This window comes from Fopius arisanus, unplaced genomic scaffold (assembly GCF_000806365.1).
Source record: "Fopius arisanus strain USDA-PBARC FA_bdor unplaced genomic scaffold, ASM80636v1 scaffold00011, whole genome shotgun sequence".
In the NCBI taxonomy this organism is placed as follows: Eukaryota; Metazoa; Arthropoda; class Insecta; order Hymenoptera; family Braconidae; genus Fopius; species Fopius arisanus.
The window spans coordinates 55,254-82,539 of NW_011887750.1; the positions used below are offsets into that span (position 1 = coordinate 55,254).

The 27,286-nt window shown below is 40.1% G+C and overlaps 6 protein-coding genes across 8 annotated transcripts; 3 read left to right on the forward strand and 3 right to left on the reverse strand.

Moving 5' to 3' along the window:
* Positions 1–183: 183 nt before the first annotated feature.
* Positions 184–1,982, forward strand: LOC105262727 (uncharacterized). The gene is made up of 2 exons (XM_011298456.1): positions 184–603; positions 700–1,982. Exons 1-2 carry the CDS (start codon positions 589–591, stop codon positions 1,759–1,761), a joined length of 1,077 nt encoding a protein of 358 aa, XP_011296758.1. The 5' UTR covers positions 184–588; the 3' UTR covers positions 1,762–1,982.
* Positions 1,983–2,081: 99 nt separating this feature from the next.
* Positions 2,082–10,388, forward strand: LOC105262927 (uncharacterized). Its single transcript, XM_011298833.1, has 8 exons — positions 2,082–2,641; positions 4,188–4,213; positions 4,334–4,410; positions 4,930–5,634; positions 5,746–6,343; positions 6,434–6,496; positions 6,712–6,837; positions 7,278–10,388. Exons 1-8 carry the CDS (start codon positions 2,619–2,621, stop codon positions 9,173–9,175), a joined length of 3,516 nt encoding a protein of 1,171 aa, XP_011297135.1. The 5' UTR covers positions 2,082–2,618; the 3' UTR covers positions 9,176–10,388.
* A 26-nt stretch (positions 10,389–10,414) lies between these two features.
* On the reverse strand, positions 10,415–13,780 carry LOC105262726 (heparan-alpha-glucosaminide N-acetyltransferase). Of its 2 annotated transcripts, none has more exons than XM_011298454.1 (9): positions 13,547–13,779; positions 13,312–13,445; positions 12,853–12,968; positions 12,623–12,791; positions 12,188–12,560; positions 12,000–12,121; positions 11,521–11,865; positions 11,337–11,449; positions 10,415–11,096 (listed from the first exon to the last, which is right to left on the reverse strand). In XM_011298454.1, the coding sequence occupies exons 1-9, from the start codon at positions 13,664–13,666 to the stop codon at positions 10,915–10,917; spliced, it is 1,674 nt and encodes a 557-aa protein (XP_011296756.1). In that variant the 5' UTR covers positions 13,667–13,779; the 3' UTR covers positions 10,415–10,914. The 2 variants fall into 2 exon arrangements, with proteins under 2 accessions (XP_011296756.1, XP_011296757.1); XM_011298455.1 differs by lacking the exon at positions 10,415–11,096 and adding an exon at positions 11,103–11,198 and having other exon boundaries at positions 13,547–13,780.
* A 482-nt stretch (positions 13,781–14,262) lies between these two features.
* On the reverse strand, positions 14,263–18,938 carry Sec24CD (Secretory 24CD). 2 transcript variants are annotated; one of them, XM_011298457.1, is made up of 5 exons: positions 18,829–18,938; positions 17,908–18,277; positions 15,066–17,826; positions 14,738–14,922; positions 14,263–14,619 (listed from the first exon to the last, which is right to left on the reverse strand). In XM_011298457.1, the coding sequence occupies exons 2-5, from the start codon at positions 18,259–18,261 to the stop codon at positions 14,476–14,478; spliced, it is 3,444 nt and encodes a 1,147-aa protein (XP_011296759.1). In that variant the 5' UTR covers positions 18,262–18,277; positions 18,829–18,938; the 3' UTR covers positions 14,263–14,475. The 2 variants fall into 2 exon arrangements, with proteins under 2 accessions (XP_011296759.1, XP_011296760.1); XM_011298458.1 differs by lacking the exon at positions 18,829–18,938 and adding an exon at positions 18,565–18,775.
* Positions 18,939–21,793: 2,855 nt separating this feature from the next.
* Positions 21,794–24,180, forward strand: LOC105262731 (uncharacterized). Its single transcript, XM_011298460.1, has 5 exons — positions 21,794–21,958; positions 22,407–22,655; positions 23,150–23,284; positions 23,350–23,455; positions 23,824–24,180. Exons 2-5 carry the CDS (start codon positions 22,407–22,409, stop codon positions 23,988–23,990), a joined length of 657 nt encoding a protein of 218 aa, XP_011296762.1. The 5' UTR covers positions 21,794–21,958; the 3' UTR covers positions 23,991–24,180.
* A 38-nt stretch (positions 24,181–24,218) lies between these two features.
* APC4 (anaphase-promoting complex subunit 4) lies at positions 24,219–27,172 on the reverse strand. Its single transcript, XM_011298459.1, has 3 exons — positions 26,957–27,172; positions 26,495–26,889; positions 24,219–26,039 (listed from the first exon to the last, which is right to left on the reverse strand). Exons 1-3 carry the CDS (start codon positions 27,060–27,062, stop codon positions 24,345–24,347), a joined length of 2,196 nt encoding a protein of 731 aa, XP_011296761.1. The 5' UTR covers positions 27,063–27,172; the 3' UTR covers positions 24,219–24,344.
* Positions 27,173–27,286: the final 114 nt, after the last annotated feature.

Here is a 27,286-nt window from a genome sequence, read left to right on the forward strand (position 1 = left end):
TTTTCATTTACAAAAATCATTGGAGAAATCATTAAGATTTTTTTTTTCTATTTTCGCATTAAAATTAAATTTGCTGGTAATAATGAATGTGTAACGTGTGTTGCCAGGGTCCCGAGACTTTATATTGTTGAATTGTTGATATCCCCATTCCAGATTCTTCAATTCCTATGACAACAATGACAGGTGGTAGACAATAGGCCCATTGATCTCCCTATCTCGCTTTCACTCGACTATTGTTTCAAATGTTAATTAGACAGAGCAGGTGTAATAGGTGTCAATAGAAAATTTTTTTTAGCCCGGACACTTTCGTTGAAAAAAAAAATCAAACAAAAATGAATAAAATTAATGCCGATAATTGGACTATGTAATCGACAAGAGTTGCCCCACCTCTTGCTATTCATTTGGCAATTATATGACCACTGCTGTCGCTTTTCCTTGCTATGGAGGGGACACTTCTACACTTCTTCATATTCTGGATGTCAATATAAATCACCTCGCCACTTCAGGAGCAGTCATTTCATGCTGAAGTGTCTTATCATTCGTTGGAGCGTGAAGTGATCGACACAAGAGGTGATTTTTAACGTCCAGATGGCTTCGCACAAGGTCAGTGTTCAACTCAATCGACTCACCCCCACGCTAGCAATACAAGCATCTCTGTTATTAATTTAATATTTATTTATTGAGTTAATTGTTCCCCAGATCCTCTGGTGCACGATTTTCCTGGCAGTGTGGCTCACAGAGGCCCTGCCAAGACGTGATTCGTCCTTTGAAGAGGTCACTTCCCCCAGGGAATCTTCAGGTTTCAGATTCGGGGATGAGTACTTTACCCCGGAGGCGACATATCACACCCCAGAGAAGCATCAGAAGCCAGAAGGCTGCGAGAAGGTGGTGAAAGATCTGATGGTATGCATGGTATGCAAGGACCCGGAGACCTCTGCTAAATACGAGCAGTGCTCATACGTCCCTCAACAATCAGAGAGATCATATAGTCATAAATCGAGTGGAAGAAAACCGAAGGAGTACGAGAGTTCGCAGTCCCAAGTGGCCGAGGTTCGTCCTTCCTTGACCAAAGAAAGTCTCGAAGAGGAGAGTGAGGAGAGCGAAGAAGCCTCGAGTCCCTACAACTCCGGGTTTTTCAGCTCTCGGGGTGAGAGTGAAGAGGTTTCATCCAAGAGACCATCGAGGACCTACAGGGCTGAGGCTGAGACTGAGGATGAGACGTCGGGGGAATATGTTCCCGAATCGGAGAGGCTCGCGGAAAAAGCCGATAGATCCAAGTGTCGGGAGGAGAAAAGACAAGATGGAATGACCTGTCAAGTCTGCAAGGATCCAGAAACTGGGGGAAACTTCGAGAAGTGCGCGTATGCGTATGAACCCAATGACAAAGGCTACTCCTACAGTAGATCCAACAAATTCCAGAGTCCTGGGAGAAGCGACTCCGGAGGGAAAAAGGGAAAGACTCCGAAGAAAGCCATCAGGAGGATCGATGAGAAGAACGAGGCAGAGGACAGGAACCCTGGGGAGAGTCAATTCACTGAGAGAAAAATTGATGGCAAGTGTCGGGAGGTCGTCAAGGACTCCATGACCTGCACTGTCTGCACTGATCCCAAAACTCGAAGGAACTCCGAGCAGTGCTCATACTCGTATGATCCTGCTGATAAACTCTTCACCTACAGCCAGTCGAGGTCCTTCGGATCCAAAAAGGACCCCAACAGTCATCAGAAGTCCAAGGAAACCGAGGAATTACCTTCAGAGCATTAGATCTTAGTTATTTTTTATTGTTGAACATTGAACGTGTAAGGAAAATAGAAAATTAAAGACTTTTTGTCAAATCCCATGAGACTGGTTTATTTCCACACAAAACATTAGTAATTTCGACTCTTTCTTAATATATTTCACTGTAACAAGAGAAATCTGCTGAAAGAAACATGGAGAACTTGTAAAAAACGACATGTAAAGTAATTATTGAAATTCCCTATGAAATTGAGCAATTACTAATAGAGATTGTAAAAGAAAAAACATAATAATTTCAATTCGGATTTATTTATTCTCGCATTTTTTCCGTAATTTGTGAATTCTATTTTATCGATGGTTGATAATAGAATTGAGAGAGGGAGAACGTGTTTAAATGTGCAGAAATGAATGGATTATCTCTCTTCTCTGATTGAGAAAAACTGCAATTCTCTTCTCAAGCAAACTGCTTCTCTTTTCATAATTAAATTCCCAGGCGAACTGATTTGTCATCTCATTTTAGCTTTCACTAAGTGGAAAAGAAATGAAAATGGAATAATGCAAGAATATCTCAGTTGAAATTGGAGAAAAAATCACGGACTAGAACACTCTGGGATGTGACTTGTTGTGTCTTTGATGAACAACAGCAACAACATGAGCAACAATATGGGTGGCTGGGATCGACAGAAACTCACCTTTTTGTACGTGTGTTGTTGTACAGCTCATCGCTACGATTTCTCTGGGCCGGCGGCGAGTCATCGTCAGTTGCGACGGACGCGTCCCAGTGTCGGCATCGTATCCCAGTTACTGACTAAATCCACTGATAATTCCAACAAAAGACAGACAAGACATCTCCAGGAATTTACCATCCATTCCAGGATACTACCATGAGCTCAGCAACATTAGTCGGGTAAGACACCATCTCTCCCAATTAATCACTTGATCTTCTGTTCTAAGCCCCAAAGTCTGCCTCGGTCTCATGATAAATCTAAATGATCCAAAAATTCTCGATAAATTATTCATAAATCCAGTGATACCATGCACTATTCAATAATCTTTGCCCTTGAATTTCGGCAAAGCCCTCACTTGTTGCTCACCTTATAGAGCCGACATGACCCAAATAAACTCAATACTATTTCGGTCAGTGGCTAACAACAGCAGAATCTTCAAAATCCCCGAAAAGTCGATGATCAGAGAGTGGATCTCATCAAATCGGACCTGTCCTTCGATCTTCCTCCGATGTCAATGACCTTTGGCGAAATTTCACCGAATGTCTGGCGATAGCCAACATATAGCGAAAATTGTTCATTGCCACGTGCCTTGCTTGCCTGGTACCCAGCGAGATGGAAGATATTTTTAAACAAGTTAAAAGTGCCTTTGCTCGTTTTCCCGTAAAAAATCCTCTTACGTGTTGATTCTCACTCTCATCGAGTTCTTTGAGTATCAACTGACATGCTACTCAAAAAAGAGCATAGATTCGACGAGGAACTCAGGGAGAAAATAATATATTGATTGTCCGTGGGCATTGGATTAACAGTGCCACAAAACCTAATGTCTAAAAATAATATAATCGGAAGCATTTTATACGGGTGTGCTTACGGCGCGGGTCAGCAGTCGCTAAAATTAGTTGCGCTTCGTGTATCTACCTAAATACATTTCTACTCTATAGAGCGCGAGTTGGCAGAGATCCCTTAAGCAATAAAGGCCCAACTCCATGAGCTTTTGCCATGAGATAAATATTTTCAATTTTCACGTGTGGATTGATAGACGTGCAACGTTTCGATGAAACCTCCATTTTTCATTCTATCATCTAGCCTCCTGATAATTGAGGATGATTTATCGTCCACTCGTCCATTTAATGTTACACATATGGGACGACCTTGTGGACAACCTGGCGACCTAGAGGTTCCTTAAATGGCGTTGACCATTAAGGAAGCGCGAATCATTATCAACCATTCTCCAGGACAAAATGTCAACTGCCAGATGTGTGCCGTAGAAATTTCCGACTCTAACTGATATAGATAGAATTTGTTTAGTATAACGAATCATGGAAGTTGCAAAATAAAGAGAATGAGATAAAAATAAAGATAAATAATGAGATGGATCAAGTAAAGGAGAACTCTGGGGAGAGCTGTGAATATGTGAACCACCTTGGCTGAACACTTACAGACCGCTGACTGCCTTGCTTCCACACTTCCACACTTCTCTACCTAAGGAGAACTTTGGGAGTGTGCCGAAGACTATTTTATAATCCATGCGTCATCGACCAACTTTCCCAACTATTTCCATTTTTTCTCAAAAAAAAAATCTCACTCCAACCAATGGCTTTTGTGAACTAGTTGTCTACCCTATTTTTCTAGAACTTGAATCTCTATCATTTTCTGAGAGAAATTAGTGTCACGAATATTTCAATTATAATTCCATCTGTAATTATCATCGAAATATTTATTTTACAGGAATTCAGATGCGTCCGGAGCTCCAGGTAAGCCCTGAGAAAATATTGTGTAGATTGGAATAACAGGTCAATGAAATGACTTCCGTCGGCTTGTGACGATGGACATAATGATGTTGTGTTGTACAAAATGTTGTTAATAATTTGCAGGATTTTGTCCTGCCCCACCACCGCCTCCACCACCACCTGGGGTTGGTCAAATGCCAGCAATGAGGATTAACACTGAGGTAAGATTTCAAAATTCTCATATTCTTAGTTTGTCATTTGCCTTCACAACATACATTTTGTGACAAAAACAAGAGGCTCCTGCGCATTTTCCATTCCTCTGAAACCTCAATTTACTCTAAAACTATAAAATGACGAGTCCCGAAATACCGGTAATTACAATTTTATTCAATTGATTTCCATTATATTGTACTATATATTGTATAATTCCTCAAGTAATTTGATATGTTAATGTTCCGTAAATGGTAAAAATCAATAGAGATTATTCGACAGAAAAATGTCAATCATTTGAAACGTTTGATTCTCTCGAACTCTGGAAATTTTTTGCAATACACATAACAAGTCCACGCTCAATTCTTTATTTCCAAATTAAACCGTTAAATCTTGTGATATAAGTGGATGTTTCGAATGACACAAGACAGGTGTTGCAACGTTTTTCTGAACAACTCTCGTGCACTTGCCAAATATTGTCCCAACTGTAGCATTACAAATAATCCCCGGAAAATATAAAATTCTTCCAGACACCAGCATTAAGACGCCCAATGCCAAGTGCCAATGATCCATACGAGCCGCCAGCTGCAATTCAAAACGCAATGATGACGAAAGACAAAAAGCCCTTTACTTACACTCCAGGTATGGGTGGTAAACTGGATTTATCACAGATCAGGAGTCCAAGAATGGCGCGCAGGGTGGCAAAGAATGCAAATGATGAGGGAATTGAGGGTCCACCAAAATCACCTCTGGCAGCTGAACAGTCACGTCCAGTCTCCACTGGTGCCAATTTGTTTGTTCAGCCTCAAGTGGCTGTTCCTGTTTTCCCCACTAATGCACCACAAGTCACTCGTCCACTTCAGGTCAATCGGACATTGTCAAATGCTGGGGAGAGAGGCCAAGAGACACCGACACCGAAACCAACGGTGAAGATTGAGTCGAGACCGTCTTCGCAGCCCACCACTCCAGATACTCCAACGAGTCCCACGCAGGTGAATCTCAACAAGGCACCAACACCATGGATGCAGAAGAATGTCAGGGAGAGGCAAGAGGAACTTCCTGAGTGGGCGAGAAGGAGTAATGGAAATGGTTCAGCTTCTTATTCACCCCCGCAGAGCCCTCCGGAGTCTGTTACATTTGTTCCTCAGTCTCCAGTATCTCAACAACAGCAGAGACCCTTGACCCAGATGAGATCCGTGCAGACGCAGCCTGGAGAACGTGTTATTCCTCTTTGTGTAATTATTATTATTATTATTATTATTATTATTATTATTATTGTTATTATTATTATTACTACTATTATTTGGTCATTGAACAGATGTTATAAACATTTTAAATGCTTGCAGGTTGAAGACAGACCCTCTGTCTTCGCCATGAAAAACGACCATGGGGCGTCTGGGCATCATCAGCTAAAACAGACCCCCCCTCATCATCAGTCTCGCTGGTACGCCCCTCAAAACTCGCAGAATCAAGTCCCAGCACCTCGACCTGTCTCATCTCCTCCTGCATCCCAGCCCCAATCGGGTGGAACTTACATTGTCCCGATGAGGATTGAGGGAAAACCCACAAGTCCTCCGGTTAATTCTCAGTATCAACAGCCGGCTTGGAATGATTACAGTCCATCTGGTAATCAGGGAAATCGAGGAAATTTCCAGCAGAGATCTGCTCCGCCCATTCAAGCTGAACCCGGACCCGTCCAATCTCGATCCTTTCGAGTGCTTCAGAAAATCACAGATACGGACGATGACGATGTTGATGTCGAACAGGTGCGCAAACTTCAATTGACTGAGGACGATAAGCTATTGATGAGCAAGTTCAAAGAGCAAGTTGATGGGGACACGTATCTTCATCAGGAGGAAGACCCCCGGTATCGTGGCGCTGCCATTCCCTCTAGGGCTTTTCGTTATCTTCAGAACATGACCGATGATGGGGCAAACACCAATGGTGAGTATTAACGAACATCATTAAGCCATTGATCGATTTATCTTTTTTATTACTACGTATCAATTTGAATAAAATTAAATGTCATCTCAGCTGCACCTGCTCGCAATGTGAACAGTGCCCTCAAGAAACAGAACAGGAACTCACGAACCTTCGGTGAATTAAATATCATTTCTGTGTGCATTAATTAAGAATAATAACACTAGTCGTTCTTACAAATCTATTGCAAACCTTTTTCAATTTACCTTTTTACCTTTGACTTTTTATACTTTAACGTCTAATAACAAAACTTTTATTTGTGAAGTGTTGATTTCTGAATGTAAATTGGTGCTTTAGTGATTCTTAGTGGTTGTTTTAACTTGATTTAACAGATGAACCTCAGTCAAATGTCCCAGCAAGCGAGCAACAGGTCCAAGAGCCTAAGAAATACACCGGAAGTGCGATACCTTCCAGATCCTTTAGGATACTTCAGGCAATGACAACCCCTGAATCCGTGGGTAAGTCTCAATCTCAAATTCTCACATGTGTGCCGATATTCTCTAAAAGCACAATGATAAAAAAATATTTTTAAAATACACGTAACAATCGATCATCAACCATCGATCTTCGATTAACGCGGTCTGGATTGCCTCACATTTGTTCATGAATAATCAACATGATATAAACAAAATAAATCACCAAAAGAGTTTATACTGTCCTGTCCTTTGATCATAGGAAACATGTGTAAACAAGGAGTCCTATTTGCTCCCAACTTTCACTCTCCAGTTCTCCATTCATTAACAAATAACATATATTAATTTATTCAATCCTGGCATTTGTTAATAATTTGTTAACGACAAACGAATGGTTCCATTATTGCAATGAGTGAGAGCAAATTGAACGTACAAAGGGCAAAAATCATCCAATAAATACCGCGACAGCAGAGCCATCAAATGATCAAATGATCAACGATTTTGTATTGTGAATGACAATGTGTTTGTTGTAGCGAATCAAGATAATCGTCAAGCAGATTTCACCTGTCAATCAGAGAATAACATGATGCCACCAGGCAAACATCAGAGTGTTATACCGCGTTATTCCCAATCCATACTCTGGCCATACAATCCCCTCCTATGTTCAATTAATTCACCAAATAGTCATTATCACCGTAACACCAGCATCGAGGATCACAATATTTCACCCACTCATACTTGTCATTATCTGGATGCTTCCATTGCCGATAATATTCTATCCGCCTACTGTCCTATCTATGACTACCGTTTGTGTTCACCAATGTGCCATGAAATTTTCCAATTACCACCAGTGGATAGACATTACAATGATTGTTTAGAACTATCGCAGTCAGTGGATAACTGGGTTAAGGTGGCCAGCAAGATTGATGATGATGAGACGAGGTATTGTGATTGGTGGGGTAACATCAAAGACGGATCATCTATGCCTGGTGATATTTTTCATAAAGAGAGACAAGACACTGGACAATTTGCGGATAATCTCCAGGATGGTAATTCAGAGACTTCTGAAACTTCGCGGTCTTCTGAGACTACCAGCGAATTCGAGTCGTACCTTATTTATTCTCCAGGACTTAATTTGAGTGTTAAAAGAGAAGAATCAACGGCTTGTCCAAGTTTTTCCAAGTCTTCTGTGAGTGAAAATGAAAACGGTGAAAGATCAGAGAAAGAGCTGAGGCCAGAAGTAGCCCTTGGAAATGAAAATAGAGAACTGAGAGATGATGAAATACACAATAAGGATGGGGCTGATGAGGTAAATGGGAAAAAAGATATTGAGGCCGAGAATAACTTGAAGCAAAATGAGGCAAATGAGCCTTTGACTGTGAACGTTCGTTTACCCCTGAGGTTCCGAATATCTGTCACCACCAGCGAAGATGAGGATAATTCAGCTACGCTGATATCAAAGTCTCAGGCAGAAGGACGTGATCCAGTCATTGATACAAGCACAACTGTCGACTTTACTTTGCGAAGGAAAGGGACCATGAGACCTAAATCCTGGTGTCCAGAGAAATGTATCAATGAGTTTTGGACAACTGAAATTATTCCTATGAAGCGAAACTTGTCACCAGTGGTGTTTACTGCTCGGAGTGTCGATGATGATGATGATGATGATGATGAGTCCTCCAGGGATATTCCAGTCCCAGAGTTTAAGTTGCCAGTGGACAAGGACAATAAAAGCGAAGAAGAGGTAATCGATGAGAGCAAAAATAAATTCTTATTAACAGTGGAGAAGACGCGTGATGAGACTGATGAGGAGGACAGCGGCGTGACATCAGACCTCAGCAGAATCATATCAGAAGTTGACACAGATTCTGAGAGCACACCTGTGAAGAAAACTGCTGCTTACAAGAGAACTCAGACGCACTCGCGACTCTTCAGACTCATCAGTGGTGACTCAGATGTTCCCCAAGATAAGGACGACGCCTCAGAGGCTGTCATAGACATGTCAGTGACAAAACACCAATTGAATCTCCCCAAGATCTCTAGTGCTTTCAATTACGACCACTCGAGTGAGTCTAGTGGTTTGACATCTCCGGACTTCTCGCCAATCTTCGAGAATTCCTGGAAAAGATTCCAGGAGTCCCTGGGCACTGGAGGAATGGATTCCATGGGGAAAGACTCATATTTCAAGACTTGGAAAGAGGCAAAGATCCAGGACCATAAGAATGGCGTGTCTTCGCCAGTTGTGATTCCTGGGGTCCTCCAGGGCGTTTCCCCCTGGCCTTTTAGGGCCAAGATCCTCTGTCCAAGGGTTAGAAGCACAAAAAATGTACCCAGGACTATTCAAGGCCATATTACCAAACTCAACAAGTACGACCGCTGCTGATGGTCAGAAATTAATCATCAAAGCACAAGCAAAAATACGTTTTTTTTTCATGTTTTTTTGTACATTTGCAAGCAATGGATTTGTTAATTGTCGAACGCTACCATTCATCCTCATTCTCCATTACTCCAATTATCTGGGGGCCGGATGGGATTTGGTGCTATGTTGGGAATCCCGGGTGACAATGGCCTGACCGCGGACATGGCCTGACATTTTTTTTCACCCATCGGTACATAACTTTTTTTTATAAATATTTTTTTTCTCTTCAAATTCAGCCAAAATGTCTCGGTATCTGATATCTTTATTTTGTGGAAACGATGATTACTATGATAATTGATCAAGTAGTGCAACCAGATGAGGAAATTGCCATTATCCATTCATTATTTTCGTGGGGACATAACGTAAAAATATAGAATTGTTTTGACAGTCATAAGAGTTATAGGAAATTTAGGGGTTATTTCCTCATGCTTTCCATTTTGTTCCATTTTTAAATTGAAGTTTCATTTAGGAGTAATAATTTTTTTATTAATTTTTATCTTGAAATATTGTTACTAAATTATTGGGAAGTTGAGATGACTCATTTCATCATTTGGCTACTGATTCTTATTTAGATTAATAAATTCCGGGTTGTAATTAGTGAATATGCAGAGTAATCATTGAGACGACAATTATCTTTAACAGTACTCTTCGATCTATCTCTACCCTGTTTTCTTACGCCAAAGACTCTGACAATTTCATCCTCGTCGTCTTCCTCGATGCGCTCTTCCTCCCGTCAAACCCACGAGGACACCACAATGTCTCACGTATTTTAGACAGACCAGACGTTTCATAATTTTAATAGCAAGTCATGATTAATTGAAAATAAATTATTATTATTTTTTTTTAAAGAACACATGAAGTTACGTAAATGTGCTCGTACAGCATGGGAGACTCTGCGGTCTAACGCTATCATAATTTCTAAATGATTATTCAGTTTAAATTATTTATATTTAATTGTCACTATTTTTATTCACGGTTTGCATGAAGCAATCTTGCATGACGGTTTAATGATTAATTAACTGATAAAAAGATATAGAATCCTTTGAATCAAGTAATAATTTTTTTCGTTCTATTAATTACAATTAAATCGGATACGCGATACTAGACTCTGAACAAAGAGCTATTTTTCTATTGATAATGGAATTTGAAAATTCATCTCATCAATTTTTATGTTTATTTTCAGGCCCAGACACAACCGATTATTGAATACACGAGAGATAACTCCAGAATATTAAAATTTTTATTGTCTAAAAATTGTTTCTTCTTTGCTTTTATGAAGTTTGAATTAAAAAAATTAAAACAATTGGAGAGATGGGACTATCGGTGTGTATGCGTGTGCGTGGATATTTCTTTCTTTCTTATTCGTTTGATTTTCTATTTTGTTACAAGTGTAATCCCCATCCCCAGCTTCATGGGAAATTATTGTTTTCATTTATGTAGATAATACAGCAAAAGGTACTATAATTATATTCATTCGAAAACAAACCAACAGAGAACAAAACAATGTGGATAACTTAACTAGTGGATAGATGAAATCGCATTGATTAATAATATAAATAATTGTTTATCGCTAAGACTATGTGTAAGCCACAGAATAAATTATTTATGAAAAGTAGAGGTGAATTCTTCGTGGCTATTCATTTCTATTCGAATTCTACTCGAATGACTTGTACATGAGATGCTGATTTTTATTAGAAATGATATCAGAGACTGATGTATATTTGATTGTGGTGCATAATGTAAGCGATTGTAGCCCATGCACTGACTTCCCACAGGCCAGCGATTGTTTTCCAGTAGTGGGTATTCATAGCACCGTATCTCCAGTGGAACGGAAATATTTGGTAACACATTTGGTGGCCGATATACATGAGCAGCGCGTTCATGCCTGTAACATGCAGTGAGAATCGTCAAATTTCATTTTTATATCAACCATCGGTTGATTTAGTCTTCTACGGTGGGCTGATAACACTATCCATGAAATGTCGAACTGTAAAAATGAACAAAAAGAAATGAAAAAAAAAATGAAAAAATTCACTCTCGGTCGAGGGTCTGATTTAGGATTTGAGGGAGGAAACTTGTTTTATAATGTAATCAGTTGCATTTATCAATTTTCCATTTATATCACCTGCAATTCTGAATGGTCCACCGTTCCACACACGAGCGACATCCACCAGTAGATAACAAGCGGTCAAAAGTGCAAGAGCAAAACTTGTTGTCAATAATACGAAGGAGAGCGACCTAGGCCATCCAAAACGAAAGAGGAAATGTACACAATCAATGAAATTCTCGAGTGGATCATTAATACCCACCACAAGTTCTTGTTGACAGGTATGATATTTTTAAAATGTAGAATAGAACCGATTCCGCCGTATATGACGGTGAGAATCATCCATCGGATGACACGACTCTTCCAGTTTTTATGAATCCTCAGAATTTTTCCCGCCTGAACCCCCAGAAACGTCTGGAATATCGTCGTGAGACAGCCGAGAATTCCTTCGGGATCGAAAGGCCCCGATCCGTAGACTCTATCGATCGTTGGATGTTGATATAAGTGATCGATTCCCAATACTAATTTATCGATATATCCGGCAGCACCACCTGTGCAGTTGAAATATTCTCCTGATCTGTGATATCCGCCTGGACCGAGATATCCTCTACAGGCGAAAAAAAAACAATGTCCATTCACATCCCAACATAATTGCAGTCGTCCAAACCATTTTTTAAACTCTAGTGAAAGAGATTTCTTTATTTTTTAATGCAAAGAATAGAAATTTGAAAATAAACTCACGTGGGACATCCTGGAATTTTCAAACCAAATGTAATCATGCAATGAGCTACAACGATACCCAAAATGACAATCCACTGTGGCAGCAGTGATAAGCAATCTTCAGTTTTTGCGAAAAACCCATGCTAAAAAAATCATCAACTTATTGCTCGTGAATTGAAAGAAATGCAAAGACTTATGGAGACATTTACCTGAAATTTTTGAGACTGTCTTCTACTCAAAATAATATAAATAATCCCAACAATTAGATAAGCAACTCCGAACCTCTGGAGAACTCCAAAAACCCTAATAGTCTCGAATTGGGCAGTAGTTCCAATTGTGTTTAAACAAACTCCAATGAAGAATAACAAAAAGCCACGTCTGACGATATTGGCACATATTTGCCACCGCGGAACTCCTCGTGACAATTGCGAGGTCAAGGCGATGGGAATGCAGACGCCCATGATCCAAATGAAACTAGGGAATACCAGGTCACCAATAAAAAGTCCGTTCCACGTTTTATGCTCTAGAGCTGCGTAACCCCCTGCTCCATTATTCACGAAGATCATCATCAAGATGCTCATCCTAGAATATCGTTGACATTATTATGAGGAGAATTATCACAGGGAATAAAGAGCTATAAATACCCTCGAAACGTATCGATGGATAGAACGCGTCGTTTTCCACTCAATCTCTCCTCATTGGATTCTCCTAGATTTGGAACTCCCGGTTTACTCCTTAAGTACTTCTTGAGGATTCTCCCGGACGCTAGGAGGAGAAGAGCACACAGGAGCAAAGCAAAGATAACGACAAGAGCTGGAGGACATTAAAAAGGAATTATAGAATAAAATTACTGGTGTTCTTGATGCCAACTCACGTGTGTAGGGATTTGCTGGTTGTTTGATTGTGGTAATCTCGCAGCCGAAATCCTCCACTGTTACTTTATACAGTCCATATTGTCCTAGTCGTGGCTTGAGTTCGCAAATCAAACTTCTGCATTTATCATGGGGAAACGGAAAATTTTAATTGTACTTTACAGTCATTCGAATAGGGGATTTTCTCATTTTTAACGAATAATTGCGCTCAGTGTCAAAAGTTTCAAAGTAGTAAAGAAAAAAAAGTGACGAAAAGAAAAACAAACAATAAAAAATTCATTCTTCAAATTTTCCATTCGTTTTTTTATTTGAATTATAATTTTATTTGTTAGAAAATAAATACTAATTGTTGAAAAATAATTAGGAAAATTATGAAAGCCTTTAAACTGTCAAGCACCTCTACCAATTGTAACTTTCCCTAGAAAAATATCAAATTTGATAGAGAAAAAAAAATCATCAACCTGGTATCATTGGGAAACTTATAATTCCCAAGATTCTCCCCATGAAAAATCCTCCAGATGTGTGTTTTCGCACTGTCAAAAATAAAACTCGCATTTTGCCGAGTGTCAACTGTAGAAATTCTCGAGAAGGGGCACTGCAATCAGCAGAAATAATCGAAAGTAGCGCAGATAATCAGCGGATATCTTCCAAAGGAATGGCACAACACTAGATGCTTGATAAGGTCATTGCACTTACCAAAACGCAGTCTGTTATCACTGAATAAATCCCCAGCTCAAAGTTGCTCTTGGTGTTTTCGAAAAGAGCACAGGCTTCATCGAGACTAAGTGCATCATAATTGCACTCATTTACCTCCATATTCGCTTTGATATCTAATTATTCAAATCTATCGGAGGATCTAACAGCCTCTGACATCTGCTCACTTCCCCTCGTTTCGACACACTTCCACCAGCGGATAAGCCAGTAGAAAGTAATAGTCTGATACTCCACTCGTTTACCGGTCAGTTGTCTTCCCCCTCGATTTTACAAGAACCAATACGACGCATCCAGTCCATGACGCAAAAATAAAAACGATCGAAAACAGTCGAACGCACTTTTCTTCTTTGATTTAATCACACGACTCAACGGATTGGTATTTTGCTATTTGTTAATGATCGACTTTTCCTAATATTAATAAATATTGAGAGAGCAATTGCACTTTGAAAAATTCATCGATTTGTCCTCAGTACGTTTTTGAACTTCATGTAAAATAAAAAACAATTTTCTTCCACCACAAACCATTTTTCAAGCTGAAATAATGTAATGTATTTTCTTATTTTTTTCTATAAATTTGAGTATACCTCGGTATATATATAGATATATATTTTCATTTTTATTTTTTACATATTTTGCGTTACCTTCCTCAATTAATTTACCTCACTCGATTTTTCGAAGGGAATAAAATAACAAAAAACTATAGTTTAAAATAAAATTGTTATGATAATACAGATTTTTTTCCTTCATTTTTTTCTTCATTTTTCGATTATAGATATTTTCAGGGTTAAAACGCTGCGAGTGAAATTGGGTTGACTCCAGTCTATCCTTGATGTTCACTCTCCGATTGTTAGTGTCCAGAGCATTCTCTTGTTTTAATTCTTGATCCTTAAATTCGCCATGGGATAATTATTTTAATTACTAAGGAGTGTCTTGATCTCTTTGTGCATATGACAGAGGAAATCGACGTAGCTTTGGCTATTGTCGTTTCCTCGATCCTCAACCAAAAAGTGTCGCAGCACCATCTCCAATTTATCCCTCTGGCGTACAATTGTCAACTGTGAAATAACAAGTTAATCGGGAGTTAAATGGAGAAATTGAGGAGAAGGTCGTTCAGTGAATTCATCCGGAGAATTAGTAATTATGTGTGCTACTGAAAGTGAAAGTGGTACTTACCCTCATGCAATGATGTCTTTCGGTACGGACGCGGGCAATTATTTCTCTTATATGAATGTTGAGTTGATTATCTAGGATAGGAATTGAGGTGCGCTCTGTGTCGACCACTGGTGCACCAAAAACTGCCTGAATCCACTCGGCGGACAATGCATGGCCCAGCCATAGGAACATGTGAATACCATTCTCTAGAAAATTCAATAAATCAATTGAAAAATTATAACTGAGACTACCGATGATGCAAACATTCGAAAAAACTGAATAATCAATATAAAATTGACAATGTTAAAGCTTGACATTGCAAAAGTATAAAAAATAAGAGTCAATTTACCCAGCAAGTAAGCTCCATCCTCCGCAAACTTATCAATAGAACATCTGAGCTGCTGTGGCAGTTCATTGGCCTGAAGATCAATATCATGCAGCGGCAGCAGCCTAGGATAGAAGTAATTAACAGAAGTATAAAGAGGCATAGTAGCCACAGCCATCATCACAAAAGTTCTATCGTCGATGGTCATGTCGGCACCCCCAGAGATTGCATCGCTCTTCAGCAGACAATTGACGTAAAGAGGAAGTAGTTTCATACACTCTGGTAGGACCAGCTGACTTGCACTGAAGGGAGATGCACAGTGTTTTCTGTACGCAGCAAAAATCGTTGCACATTTGCTAATCAGATTATCCTTGACAGCTTTGGGTGTAGACTCGATGAGCTTGAAGACACTCTGTTTAGCAAAGAAATTGACAACGGCATCAGGATCACACGCTCTGTACAGCTCAGCCATTTGGGATGATGTCTTGAGGCTGAGATTAATAATCCGCAATTGACGAATGCCTCCACAAGAGGTATAGAGAAGTGCCACTTGGACATAAACCCCTTCTTCATCAGAGAGTTTATCATCATGCTTGACCTCAATAGCAACAGCTTTATTGCAATCAATACTAGCCAATTCCATATCAGTTGTATTCGACATGAAAAAGTGGCCGTAAAAATCAGTGGGTCTCACCCCAGTGGACGTTCTCACCCTCATCACAGCATCAAACGCAATGGGTCTGCTAATGTTATTAATAATATCTGTAACAAGGCGATCTCCATCATTGTCGGCCTGGAAATATGTGTATTTATAAACCTCTCCCCCTGTCAATCGAGACACCTGCCCAATGGTAGCAAGATCTATGTAAGAATTATTAAAGATGAAGAGATCGACACTGCAGCCAACTCCCACGCACTCCTGCCCCAACTGATTGTAAACTGTGCTTTGAGGAGCCAACACAGTTTTCTCCTTGTCCCCTCCCAGCAACTTTCTATCGTCCCTGTTCTTGAGCTTGCCAGGTGCCTCAGCAATGGGCAACGACGAGTGAAACACCATGAGCTTCCCAGGGCAATCTGAAGCCTTCAGTGCCTCCAGCCCAGCTTGAATGGCAGGTGCAAGTATTGTCTCGGTTTCACGAGTATCTGCAAACATTACAGGAATCTGTGCCAACAACGCATCGATAACAGCCTCACTCTCCTCAGGATCTCCCAGGAATCCATCCAGCAAGGGCATAAAAACATCCTGCACGTCCCCAACAACCATCATCTGAGGCTGTGTCAGATTAGGACTGATGTTGTAAAAATGTACAGTGTTCGAGTAAGTGATGAATCCAACTTTCATAACAGATCTCTCTTGAAAACGATCCTTAGGAAGATTCTTGATGATGTTCTTGAGTTCGCCACAGAGAAGATTAACTAATCCTGATTTAACGTTATTATAGGACACATCAATGACGAACACTATCGCTGGTGGTTTGGGGAAGGTTGCGTTTCGGCAGTACTCCTTGGTTGCTATGAACTCGTAAGTCCCCAGCATGAGCTCTGGTCTCTCGTATCGATCCATTCGCTGGCCAGTGTGATCGAGATGCTGAAAGTACTCTGATGGTACCTCTGTTGTGGCTTTACAGAAGGCGCACTGAAATCTTCTTCCAGCATCGATAAACTGCATGAAGGGGCCCATGTAGGCCTTGCACCTGATGCACCTCACGGGACCAATCTCGCCCATGTCCACGATCGGTGGATCCTGCTCATCTTCAATAACCTGGGCCATAGGACTCACAATCAGTCCAAAAGGCACTCCTGTTTGTTTCATTATGTCCGTTGTCGTGGGTACTGTGTAGATGGTTGACCTGATGAATCTGGGAGATGCATTTCCCTGATCCTGGACAACGAATTTTGTTGTGACGAAGGGAGGGGCCAGGCCTTTTTGATTGGTAATGAAGACACCACCTCGGGTGCGTTGATCATCCTGCATCACTTGGATGGGACTGGGCATGGATTCTGGGTCGAGGCGTCGTGCTTGTTGGGGCTGGACACCGGGCTGATAGACAGAGGATGGATTAGGGGGACCTGCCATGTTCAGACCCTGGGGATGGAAGGGACTGCGTTGGCCACTATAAGCATCTGGGGGTTGATAACCTGGCATCGATCCTGGGAGGCCTCCTGGACGCATTGGTGGCAACTGGGGCTGGTGCAGACCAGTCTGAGGAGGCATTGGGGGCCCTGGCATCATCTGCCTCTGGAGGTTCTGGTGTTGCTGGGACTGGTATGCGATGTAAGGTGTAGGCTGTCCCAGTGATCCTCCAATGTTTGACGGTGGAGGACCTGTTGGTGGTAAATTTCCTGGGGGGCCGGGTGGTAATCGAGCTCCCGGAAAGGACTGGGGGTGCGGGGGACCTGACATGGGAGCGTTTTGAGGGGTTAATTGAACAGGGGGTTGTTGAACTGGAGGTTGTTGAACTGGGGGTTGTTGGACTGGGGGTTGTTGACCTGGAGGAGGTTGACCAGGGATTTGTCGCTGTTGGGATGGTGGGTAGTTCATGGGAGGGGGTCCTGGGGGCTTTTGACCGAGTTGGCTTGGTGGTGTCATGTGAGGAGGCTCTCCTGGATATCTATTCACGTTGGCTGCCGCTGCTTGACTCGGTGGAAGACTCTGGGTTTGCGAGGTTGGCGCCGGAGGAAGGAGAGGATCTGAAGGACCTGAGGGCGAGTGATCTGTTGAGGAGAAACCGTTGATATTTGAGGGGGGCGGGGCTGAATTGGTCGCAGACTGCGGGGGAAATACCTGGGAATTAACAAAAATTTACATTAGTAATTGTGATGAAATTGTGTTTCAAATTTTGATTTAATTTTCGTGCGTACTCACCGATGGAGCATTGTTTAACGCCATACTGGACATTTGGTTTGTCAAATTATCCTGATTCACCGAAGGTGGTGGCCCATGAAATGAATTGGGGGGAGGTGGCTGTTGATTATTGACTTGAGCGTTGTAGTTGTAGTATGGACTGGCACCTGGGGGTAGATTTCCTGGAGGTGGTCCTGGCATGGTTTTCTGTGGAGGATACTGGTGGGAGTTGACAGGGGGCTTCATCATTCCAGGCGGAACATTGGCGTTTAATGCTTCGTAAGGAGAACTACCTGGAGGCCCTCCATAATGAGAAGCCTGAGGATGAGGCTGAGGCGCCTGTTGATGCGCCTGATGCATATACTGCTGATTCATTCTTGTTGTTTTTTCACTGGAAGCACAACGAAACTCTAATTACAAGTCAAACTGAATTTTTCAAAAATATACAGCTGATAAATCATCACCCACCCCCAACAACATAACATATTGTTAATGATTACCAATAGATTAAGAATTTGGTTGGATTGAGATTAATTTTGAATCAAGTGAAGAGTCCACACTAGATGAATTCATCACCATAAATGCAAATTGTCAGTTAAAATAATTGACAAACGTGGAAATCAATGAATCCTGACGTTTACGAAAATGAAATCCCATTACTACGAGATCATCCCTCACCTGCGAAAGTGCAGTGCAATCGACCTAACCTGATGTACTAAATATCATTGATGTAAAAATGATCTTTAATGTCAGTTGATTCATCAACATATCGGGCAACATATCTCATACACTCGTTAAAGTAATAGGACAAGATATTGGAAAGGACACTTAGTGAACTTTAACTGCAGGTGTTTAGAAACCCAAGAGTGTCTTCCAATTACTATCATTCACGTGTGCTCTTCAAAAAATTAGTGCCCTTGAAGGGACTATGATTATCCTCACCTGAACGATTATTTTTGTTATTTAAATCATAATCGCAACCCTAAATATTGACAAATGTTTACACTAAAACGAGACAATGTATCTCACTGAGGCGATTTCTACAGATGCCACGTAAGGTAGCACTGCGCATGCGCCCCACGCACGTTACCACCGGACACGTCATGGAAAAAACTTTGAAGCACTTGAAAATTTTTAATTTCCCTGACACGTCGAAAGTAGCCCTTCCCTGCCATATAAACACCCCGTAGATTATTTATTGATGATTTAATCCATGGGGGTTGCAGTTTTTCAATTGAATCGTGTTAAATAGAAAGTACTTGGATATAATGCGCAGTCCCAGAGTCATATGGAATTCGAGACGTTTCAATTGGTCCAGAAAAGGCGGGAACGTTTAAATTGGCAGGCCAGGAGAAAATGAGAAAGTCAATGGCAATTTGTGTATGCATTTTAAAAACGCAATCTGTTTAGGGTAGAGAAAATTGAGTTATCGTTTCATCATTTTTTTATTTTTATTATTCATTAAAGTGTCAATGACAGTCACGTGAAAAGTAATATTAATTATGAATAGACTATTAGTTCCTGTATTAAAAAATTATATTCCTCTTGCTGAAATCATTCCCAATTTATATAAAGTAATTTAATTGCAAAATAAATTATTCTGTTGGTATATACGGTAAATACATGGCTGTTGGTGAGCTCTAACCTAATTAATTTGATATTGGACAGGTTATGTGCGTGTGGGACGTGTGGAACTCAGTGTTGTCATCCGAAACCTCCGAAACGTCAACGGTCGCCCAAAACACTCATCCTACTAAACAAAGCTGGAGGTATCGATATTCCGGTAATAGATTGAAATTCTAAGGAGAAAACAGCTCGGCAATGGCAGTTTTGCACCGAGCCCTCTTCACCTGGTTCAATCTGCTGATCTTTCTGATCCTTCTCGTTCTGAGGCTGGACCAGAGGATCCAGTGGAATTGGTTCATCGTTTTCATCCCAATGTGGCTCTATGACAATATTCTTTTGACATACGTTGTGTTTAATATGATATCCCACTGTAAGAATGGGCATGATAGGATCAACACTCTTCGACGAAAGGTACTTTTCCAGACATTCGAAACACCTCAAATAGCAATGTACTCTATATTACATAATAGTTCAAATCTTGTCCAATCAAATATTGGAAAAATTTTCAATCCATTTTCAATTTGTCAGGGGTTTGGTAAATTTTACAAATGTTCACCTTTTTTTTTGAATATAATATTTAGGCTCTTATTATTCTAGGGATGGTACGTTCTGGCAGTTCTTCTGAAATTCAGTGCTCAAATTCTAATCTGCCTCAGACTAGAAACCCCCCAATGGAATTTGCCAGCTAAAGCAGTACTGGCCCCTGTCTGGCTACTCCTACCAGCACTCGCCGTTGATGTTTTTATCCATTTAATTCAACACTCGCGGTACTGACCAACGGTCCGAGACATATACGTCCTACGTCACAGTTGTCATTGAAAGACAATTAAAAGTAAACTCACTCAAACATTGAATTCACTTCAAAATGATAATAATGAGAAGTTCACTTGTTCTCGAGTTTCCAAATGATTCCAAGTTATAAAAAAACATAAATTATCAAAAATGAAAACCAGATGTATCCAAGGGTTTCTAAATTTTCGAAAAACAAGGCACAAATGTCAGTTTAAAACCTCTGAAATATTTCCTCCTAACTTTGAAAAGAAAAAAAAAAGACAATAAGTCTCACTCATGCTTACAAAATAACTTTTCAGTTCAATCGTAAAACCAAAACTACATATATAGGACAATGAAATCCACATTTTCTCAATCAAAACAAGATGAAGTTAACGATGAACATGATTAGCAAGCCATAAACAAATTCCAAATACGTCGTTTGAGTTTCGATTCACGTGGAAACATGAGTAAGCTCTAATCTAATTTTACACTTTCCACGAGTCTAACCTTTGGACACATTCCAAATAATTAAGAGAGTGAATAACCAGAAAGTAAATCACCGAGGCTTTCTGAAATTTCGTAATAAAGTTCAGCCACTTGAATGGCTCTTTGCCTCACAGAAAATCTTCATCACAGAAGACAAATTGAAGGGAACAGCGCAAATAGCAAGAGACTTCAGTGGCTTGACGTATGCATTCCGATCTAGATAAACAAAACGAAACCATTGTAATAATGGAAAGCTGGAATTCTTGAAAAGAACCATTGAAGACCATGGTAATTAATTGCATATCGGTAGTCACCCTATTGCATTGCACCTGAAGGAGAAACCTTGGCAGCCCTCCAACAAATTAACTGAAAGAGAGGGAAAAAAAAGAGTGCTATCCTCGCTGCAACCGGAATTTTTTACGTAATGCATTCATAAACATTGCAGTTCAGTTGAACACGTGTGTTTGTCAATGTGCAGCTGTTGCTCCAATAATCCATCAAATGGAAGACCAAATGGAGGATATGATAAACCAATGACAATTGGCGTAGTCATAGATAAAACGGCAATATGTTCGAAATTCTTCTTACGCAATTAGAGGTCTGTCTTTGGGGGATCGTGGAGGAACGACTGGGGAATCAGTCTGTCTTCGTGACTCGTTTCTATCACAAGTCGTTTAACGTGAGAGACTCAACTAGAGAGATCTATTTTTAATTTTCGTTCAAGGATGAATCGAAAAGAAAATGTTTGCTATTATAAATAGGTTCTGAAAAATAATAGAAGGTTTGAGTTTTGAATGCGTTGGGAAGATTAATTAACTCTATCCCCTGGTGTTCTCTGGATGTTTAATAAGACGTGTGAAACCCTTTGGAGTTATTTATCCTCTGGATAATTTAAAGTGAGTGGACTAAATACACAATAGTATTATTGTGTGAATATTAAACATATTTTAATTGTGATGCAATACTACTCTTTGGAGTCACTTTGATGGATCAAAAGTGTTGGGTTTATGATGGGGTTTAGAGTTTAACGAGAGGAATTAATACAATTCTTTTATCAAGATTGAAGATCAGCAGTAGAGTTGTCGTTGTGCAGTCGAGCGTGGAAGGAGGACTGTTTCTATTTCGCTTGGAAAATTCTTTGAATTTTTGTTCTCCCTTGATTCAAATATTTTCGAGGAACAAAACTGTAAGTTTGTTTCATTTTCAATTTCAATTTAAATAATTCAGCTTGTCTGAAATTTTTTAACTAAAGTCGGCAATTTTTACCGTGGAACTGAGACAGACTTATCACCCTGATTTCCATTGATTTCCTATTAATAACCGATTTGGATATAATTAATCCTTGTAATTCTCCTCGATATTAGTTGTTATTTTTTTTTTTTTATAAAATCAGACTAATAAATTGCAGTTCAACTTCTAGATTATATACACAGCATTACAAGTATTATAATTACCCGACAATTGTCTGAAATTTGTAATAAACTTGTGATGAATGTTTCAATGATAAGATCACGGCATTAAAGGATCAGTTGCATGCGATTAGAATCAGAGAGAAAATATGCTTTCAAGGATTTAAGAATATCTAGAGATTTAATTAATCGCCTCATTTTCATTATTTCTCGTTACATTTACAGATGAGGCTAATATTGATACCAGTATTTTTATTACTATTCGTGGGGGAAAATCACATGGCCGAGAGCAATGTCATCGTCAAAGAGGTACAGTCTGGGCATTTGGCTGAATTACCCTGTCTGAGCAGTGATGACCATCATCGCTTCATGTTCTGGGAGCTGATTGGTGACAACAAAATTATCGGACCTGGAAATCCACTGGATGTCGAAAAATATAACTATGAAGTTCTAACGGGAAAACTTCTTATCAGGGTAATTCTGCTAGCTAATCTGGTATTGAATCCCTCAACTTATCACTGGAATGAATAAACAGTATAATTATCGCGATAAGGAGTAAATACTCTGTAAATATTCATACATCAATGTTTTTCATTCCTCGTTGAAGCACAGCATAGCCTGAGAGGGGGAGAGGTGATGTTATTTTATCCCCACAATTATTCCAATAATTACCTTTGATCGTTGTAATTGATGGAAGTGTCAATATACCGATAGACATAAATAAATCAGTAAATAGACTCAATGATTCGTGTTACTGAAGGCTGATTGCACAATGTATTCTGTCATCTTCATCGACTAATTGCGAGTACTCGTAATTTTTACGTTCTCGTAAAAAATACAATCAATCAATTCCAAGGACTCAGACTATATTGTATTCCTCAAGAGCTGAGGAATGACTATTCTCTGAGGCTTTTTTAAAATAACAAATTGACAGTTGAATGAAACTCCAAATTTTTTTTCAATTACAGGGTGTATCTACCACAGAGTCTGGTCTTTACAAATGCGTTTCCAGAGGATTGAATGATCATTCAGCGATAAATATTGAGACTGTTGAGCTCGTGGTGACAAAAGACTGGGAGGATGTATGGGAGAATGACTATGAGGTAATTATTTATGGATATTTTCATGGGACCATGCTAGTGAAGATTTTTCTATTACTTTTTCGTAGACAAATTTGCTTCGCGGAATGGCTGCTGTTATGGTAATTGTCGTGGGAGTCGCAGTGGTGCTATTGATCATTACTATGAAGAGAAAACGCAATGCCAGGTTCTTCGGTGAGAAATAATTACTTTGTAATGATAGAATTGATGTCTAGTCATTGAAAATTACTCAATTACTTTTTATGAGCATCGAAAATCAACATATTTCCACTGGAACTATAGCCTTCACGCATTCATTTCAATAATTTATAAGAGATACAACAACTATGACAAATGTAAATTTTTTTAATGATTCAATTGTCTCAAGAACTAGGAAAATAAATTTTGTGGAAATGTAGATATGAAATTTTCTGAAATTTTCATATATTCCCGAAATTGGTTTCTGAATAGCACTAGTTTTCCAAAAAGAACTTATTTCCGTGCTTAGTTGACAAATTCACTATTTCAGAAAATACATTGCATAACGGATTTTTAAAAATTAGATTTGGAAGAGTCACGGGAGGGTTCACCAGCCCGATACAGAGAGAATCAGCCCCAGGCATCAGCTGGCCCCTCACGAATGGAATCTGGAGGTATAGACAACGCAGGATTAGACGTGGACTTCCCAAAGGTGTTTAAGCAACTGCAGAAAGAGGACACGTTGCCTTGACCGATAATTTCATTCAGATCTCACAATAATCATTGTTAAATCTCTAGCGAAAATAATTCAACGAGATAGACTCAAGAAATATTCTCCAATCATGAATGTTCAATTCAGAGAATTATCTAAAAATTTCAAATCTCAGGAAAATCCCCAATAACCCATTTTTCCCACAACTCGAAATTTCCTCCATTAAAAATTCACATAAAAACATGAATTATATGAACAAAAAATATGTAACTCACTTAAAATAATTTATAAGCTAGAAGTACAGAGTAAGAATCTTGTAAATATAGTTCTTAAACATTTAATAATTGAAAAACAATGAATAAAAAAAAATATTTACACACAGTCCATCTCTCCTCATGTTGACACCCCGGAGAGATTATTGCCAGATGTTTCCATAAGATTACCAGAGATCTCCCAGCTCTCCTCCCCAGTCTCGTCGTCCTCGTCGTCGTCCTCGTCCTCAGGCTCGACCTCAGTCTCGAGCAATCTAATTTTCTTGCTATTCTCGCTGAGAACAGCAGCAACTTTCCTGGGTCCTGACACTGCAAGTCTCCTCGCAGAGATTCCTTGAAAGCTCCTGGGCCAATTGGATCCTACAAGATCATTGAGAAACACAGACTCCTCTTCCACATCGAATATCTGTCCCTCATTGACATTCAGCTGCACCAAAGTCGATGTCAGATTATTGAGTTTCAACAATAATATACTGAGGAATTGTGGAGAGTAGAACTGCATGTCACTGATGGCAAAATCACTGACAGTCTTGGTGAAAGACGGGTGCTTGAAATCAATGGAGATAACTGAGCTCTTGAACCCTAGTTTCCCCTCTACGGGGCCAGAGCCGACTTTGAAAATCCTCAGGGACCTTCCATCACCATCAGAAGCTGCGATAAGAAAATCACCCTCCAGAGTCACTACCTGGGTGCACGTTGAGGCTTCAAAGGTCGGCAAAGTCGTAGAGTTTACCACGAAATGAGACGTGAGGCCTTTATAGGCGTTGGAAAAGACCCCAGTGACTGCTTCCACGAGTTTCAGGTGGGACTGCAACAATGAACAATCCAGGTCTTGTTTGATTATCAGTGGGTGATCATGGAGACACTTGTTCTCGGATAACAGAGTGGCCCATTCACTCCCCTCAGTGGTGAGAGGGATCTGCAGGCTTTCTCGGCGGAGGTATTGCCCTAATTTCTCGAGATTAACGCCCTTTCTTCGACTCGTTGTGTCGCTTTTGTCGAAACCCCTGAGGAACTCGGCGATGAATGTCAGTTCTTGCTGGCTGACTCTGCTCGCCTCTGAGGGGACTCTTTCATCTGTCAGTTTAGCTATTACGACGTAAAGCCATCGGAAGAAGGCCTTGTAGTCCCTCATGCTGTGATCTATTACCTGCTGAATTTCTGATGATTTAGCTAGAAATGCTTCGGAGGCATGAAGAGCCCTCGTAATGGGCTCTTCATTCCCCAGTCCCAGTGCCTCGTAAGGACCTCCGAGTCTAGCCATCCCGCGCATTTCTGATAACTGATAGACCAAAGCCATCCCCACACTGCTCAGATGCTTGAGAACCAGTTTCTGGATATTACTGTAGCAGATTTCGATGCTGTGACCCAGCTTTTTCAGCCCCTTCTCTGTTAGATCCCGGAGAAGAAAATTTTTTAACTTCGACGTGGGAATTCCGATCATGAGCAGCTCGAGAAAATCAGCGGCGAGAGCTCCTGGCATATCGCACTCCTCGTATCTAGCTAATTTCTCGTCCATTTCTAGAAGAATTGTCTCCCAGGCTTCGGAGATCGCCATCAACGTATGGGACAGATAGTCCATGAGACACTCGACGTTTGCCTGGACTTGGGCTACTTTCAAGAAAGCTGCTGATTGTTCTAGGAGACTACAGGAGAGTCGATTCACTTTTATTCCCTGGGAAGTCTTGCACGAGACGAAGATCGGCTTCCCGGAACCTCCACTTATTTCAGAAACTGAACCATTTCCTACTTTTATCGCACCACAGTAAAACATCCCGAATACGTACATCGTCATTTCACCACCTTCGTGACCTAGCTGAAAGAATTCCATTCATTCATGATCTGATTCTGCAGGAGAAATTAATTTTTAAAAAATTTTGCCAGTTTTCAATGAAAATTGCAAAATTTGAGATATGGAGACAGCACACTTTCTGTTACAGCCTTTTTTTATAGAGCTAATTGAGTAGGCAAATGGTAATTTAGAATAAGTGCACATTTTCTCGGAATGGGTTTTCCCCAAATATTTGGGGATTGAAGCAAAATATTTATATATTTGTAATGATCTTTTTGTAGCAGTCATCTTTTTTTACCAAAAATTTCTTAACAAAGATATTACTAAAAAAACTGACATTGATAAAAATGCACTTGTCCTAATTTACCTCTTCTAAAAAGAATTGAGCGTTACAAAAAAAAATCATTAGAAAAAATCTGGCATTTCTGTTAGGTTCGTAGATATCCTTAATAAACTCAGGGTTTAGGTGGTCAACTTACAAAAAGCATATCCAGAGTTTGAAATAAGCAGTCTTTCCTCTCAGGTTCTTGACTAAATCCTCGATTAAGACTAGGAAGAGGAGGAAGGTATTTTCCAGTGGGTGAGGTGGGTGAGGTCTTGGAATTCTGCATTGAACTTTGGGCATCCGAGAACTTTCTGTTCTCCATGGGTAACCAGGAGATGCAGGTGACTCTTCCCTTGGATTCATGTTCCTTTTTATGAAGAATGTTCTTGTTCTCAATGTCCACAAGATGCAGCGTTCGAGAATTGTCGTAGGTGACTGCCAGGAGTTTACCATCAGGTCTCCAACAGAGATTGGAGACAGTTTCTGATTCCTCTGGCGGACTTAGGAGCCACACACGCTGCCATGTTAGCCGATGCAGTGCAACTTCACCTGGAAATAAATCGTGAATAAAATGGCAGAAACAATTTTATCTAGAAAGATTAATTATATAAATCACCTTTCTTGTTGGCAACTGCCAAAAGGTCCATTTTTGGAGACCATCGCATCAGTGTAACTTCCACTGGAAGCTGACGCTCTTCCAATTTCCTGATCGACCCAGACATCTGAGAATTTAATTTTTCATCTACTCATCAAACACAAGATTCGATGCATAAACGATATAAACAAGTGACATTTGACGGCAATTCAAGGTTAGAATCCACATGCTCACATGCAATTCCCATTGGTAGCTGCTCTTTCGTTCGAAGATAACCAATGAGCGACTCGGAATTTCAAAGCAGTGCATTATGGGTTGGAATAAAAAACGGTAGCGCATGAACTAAAATGA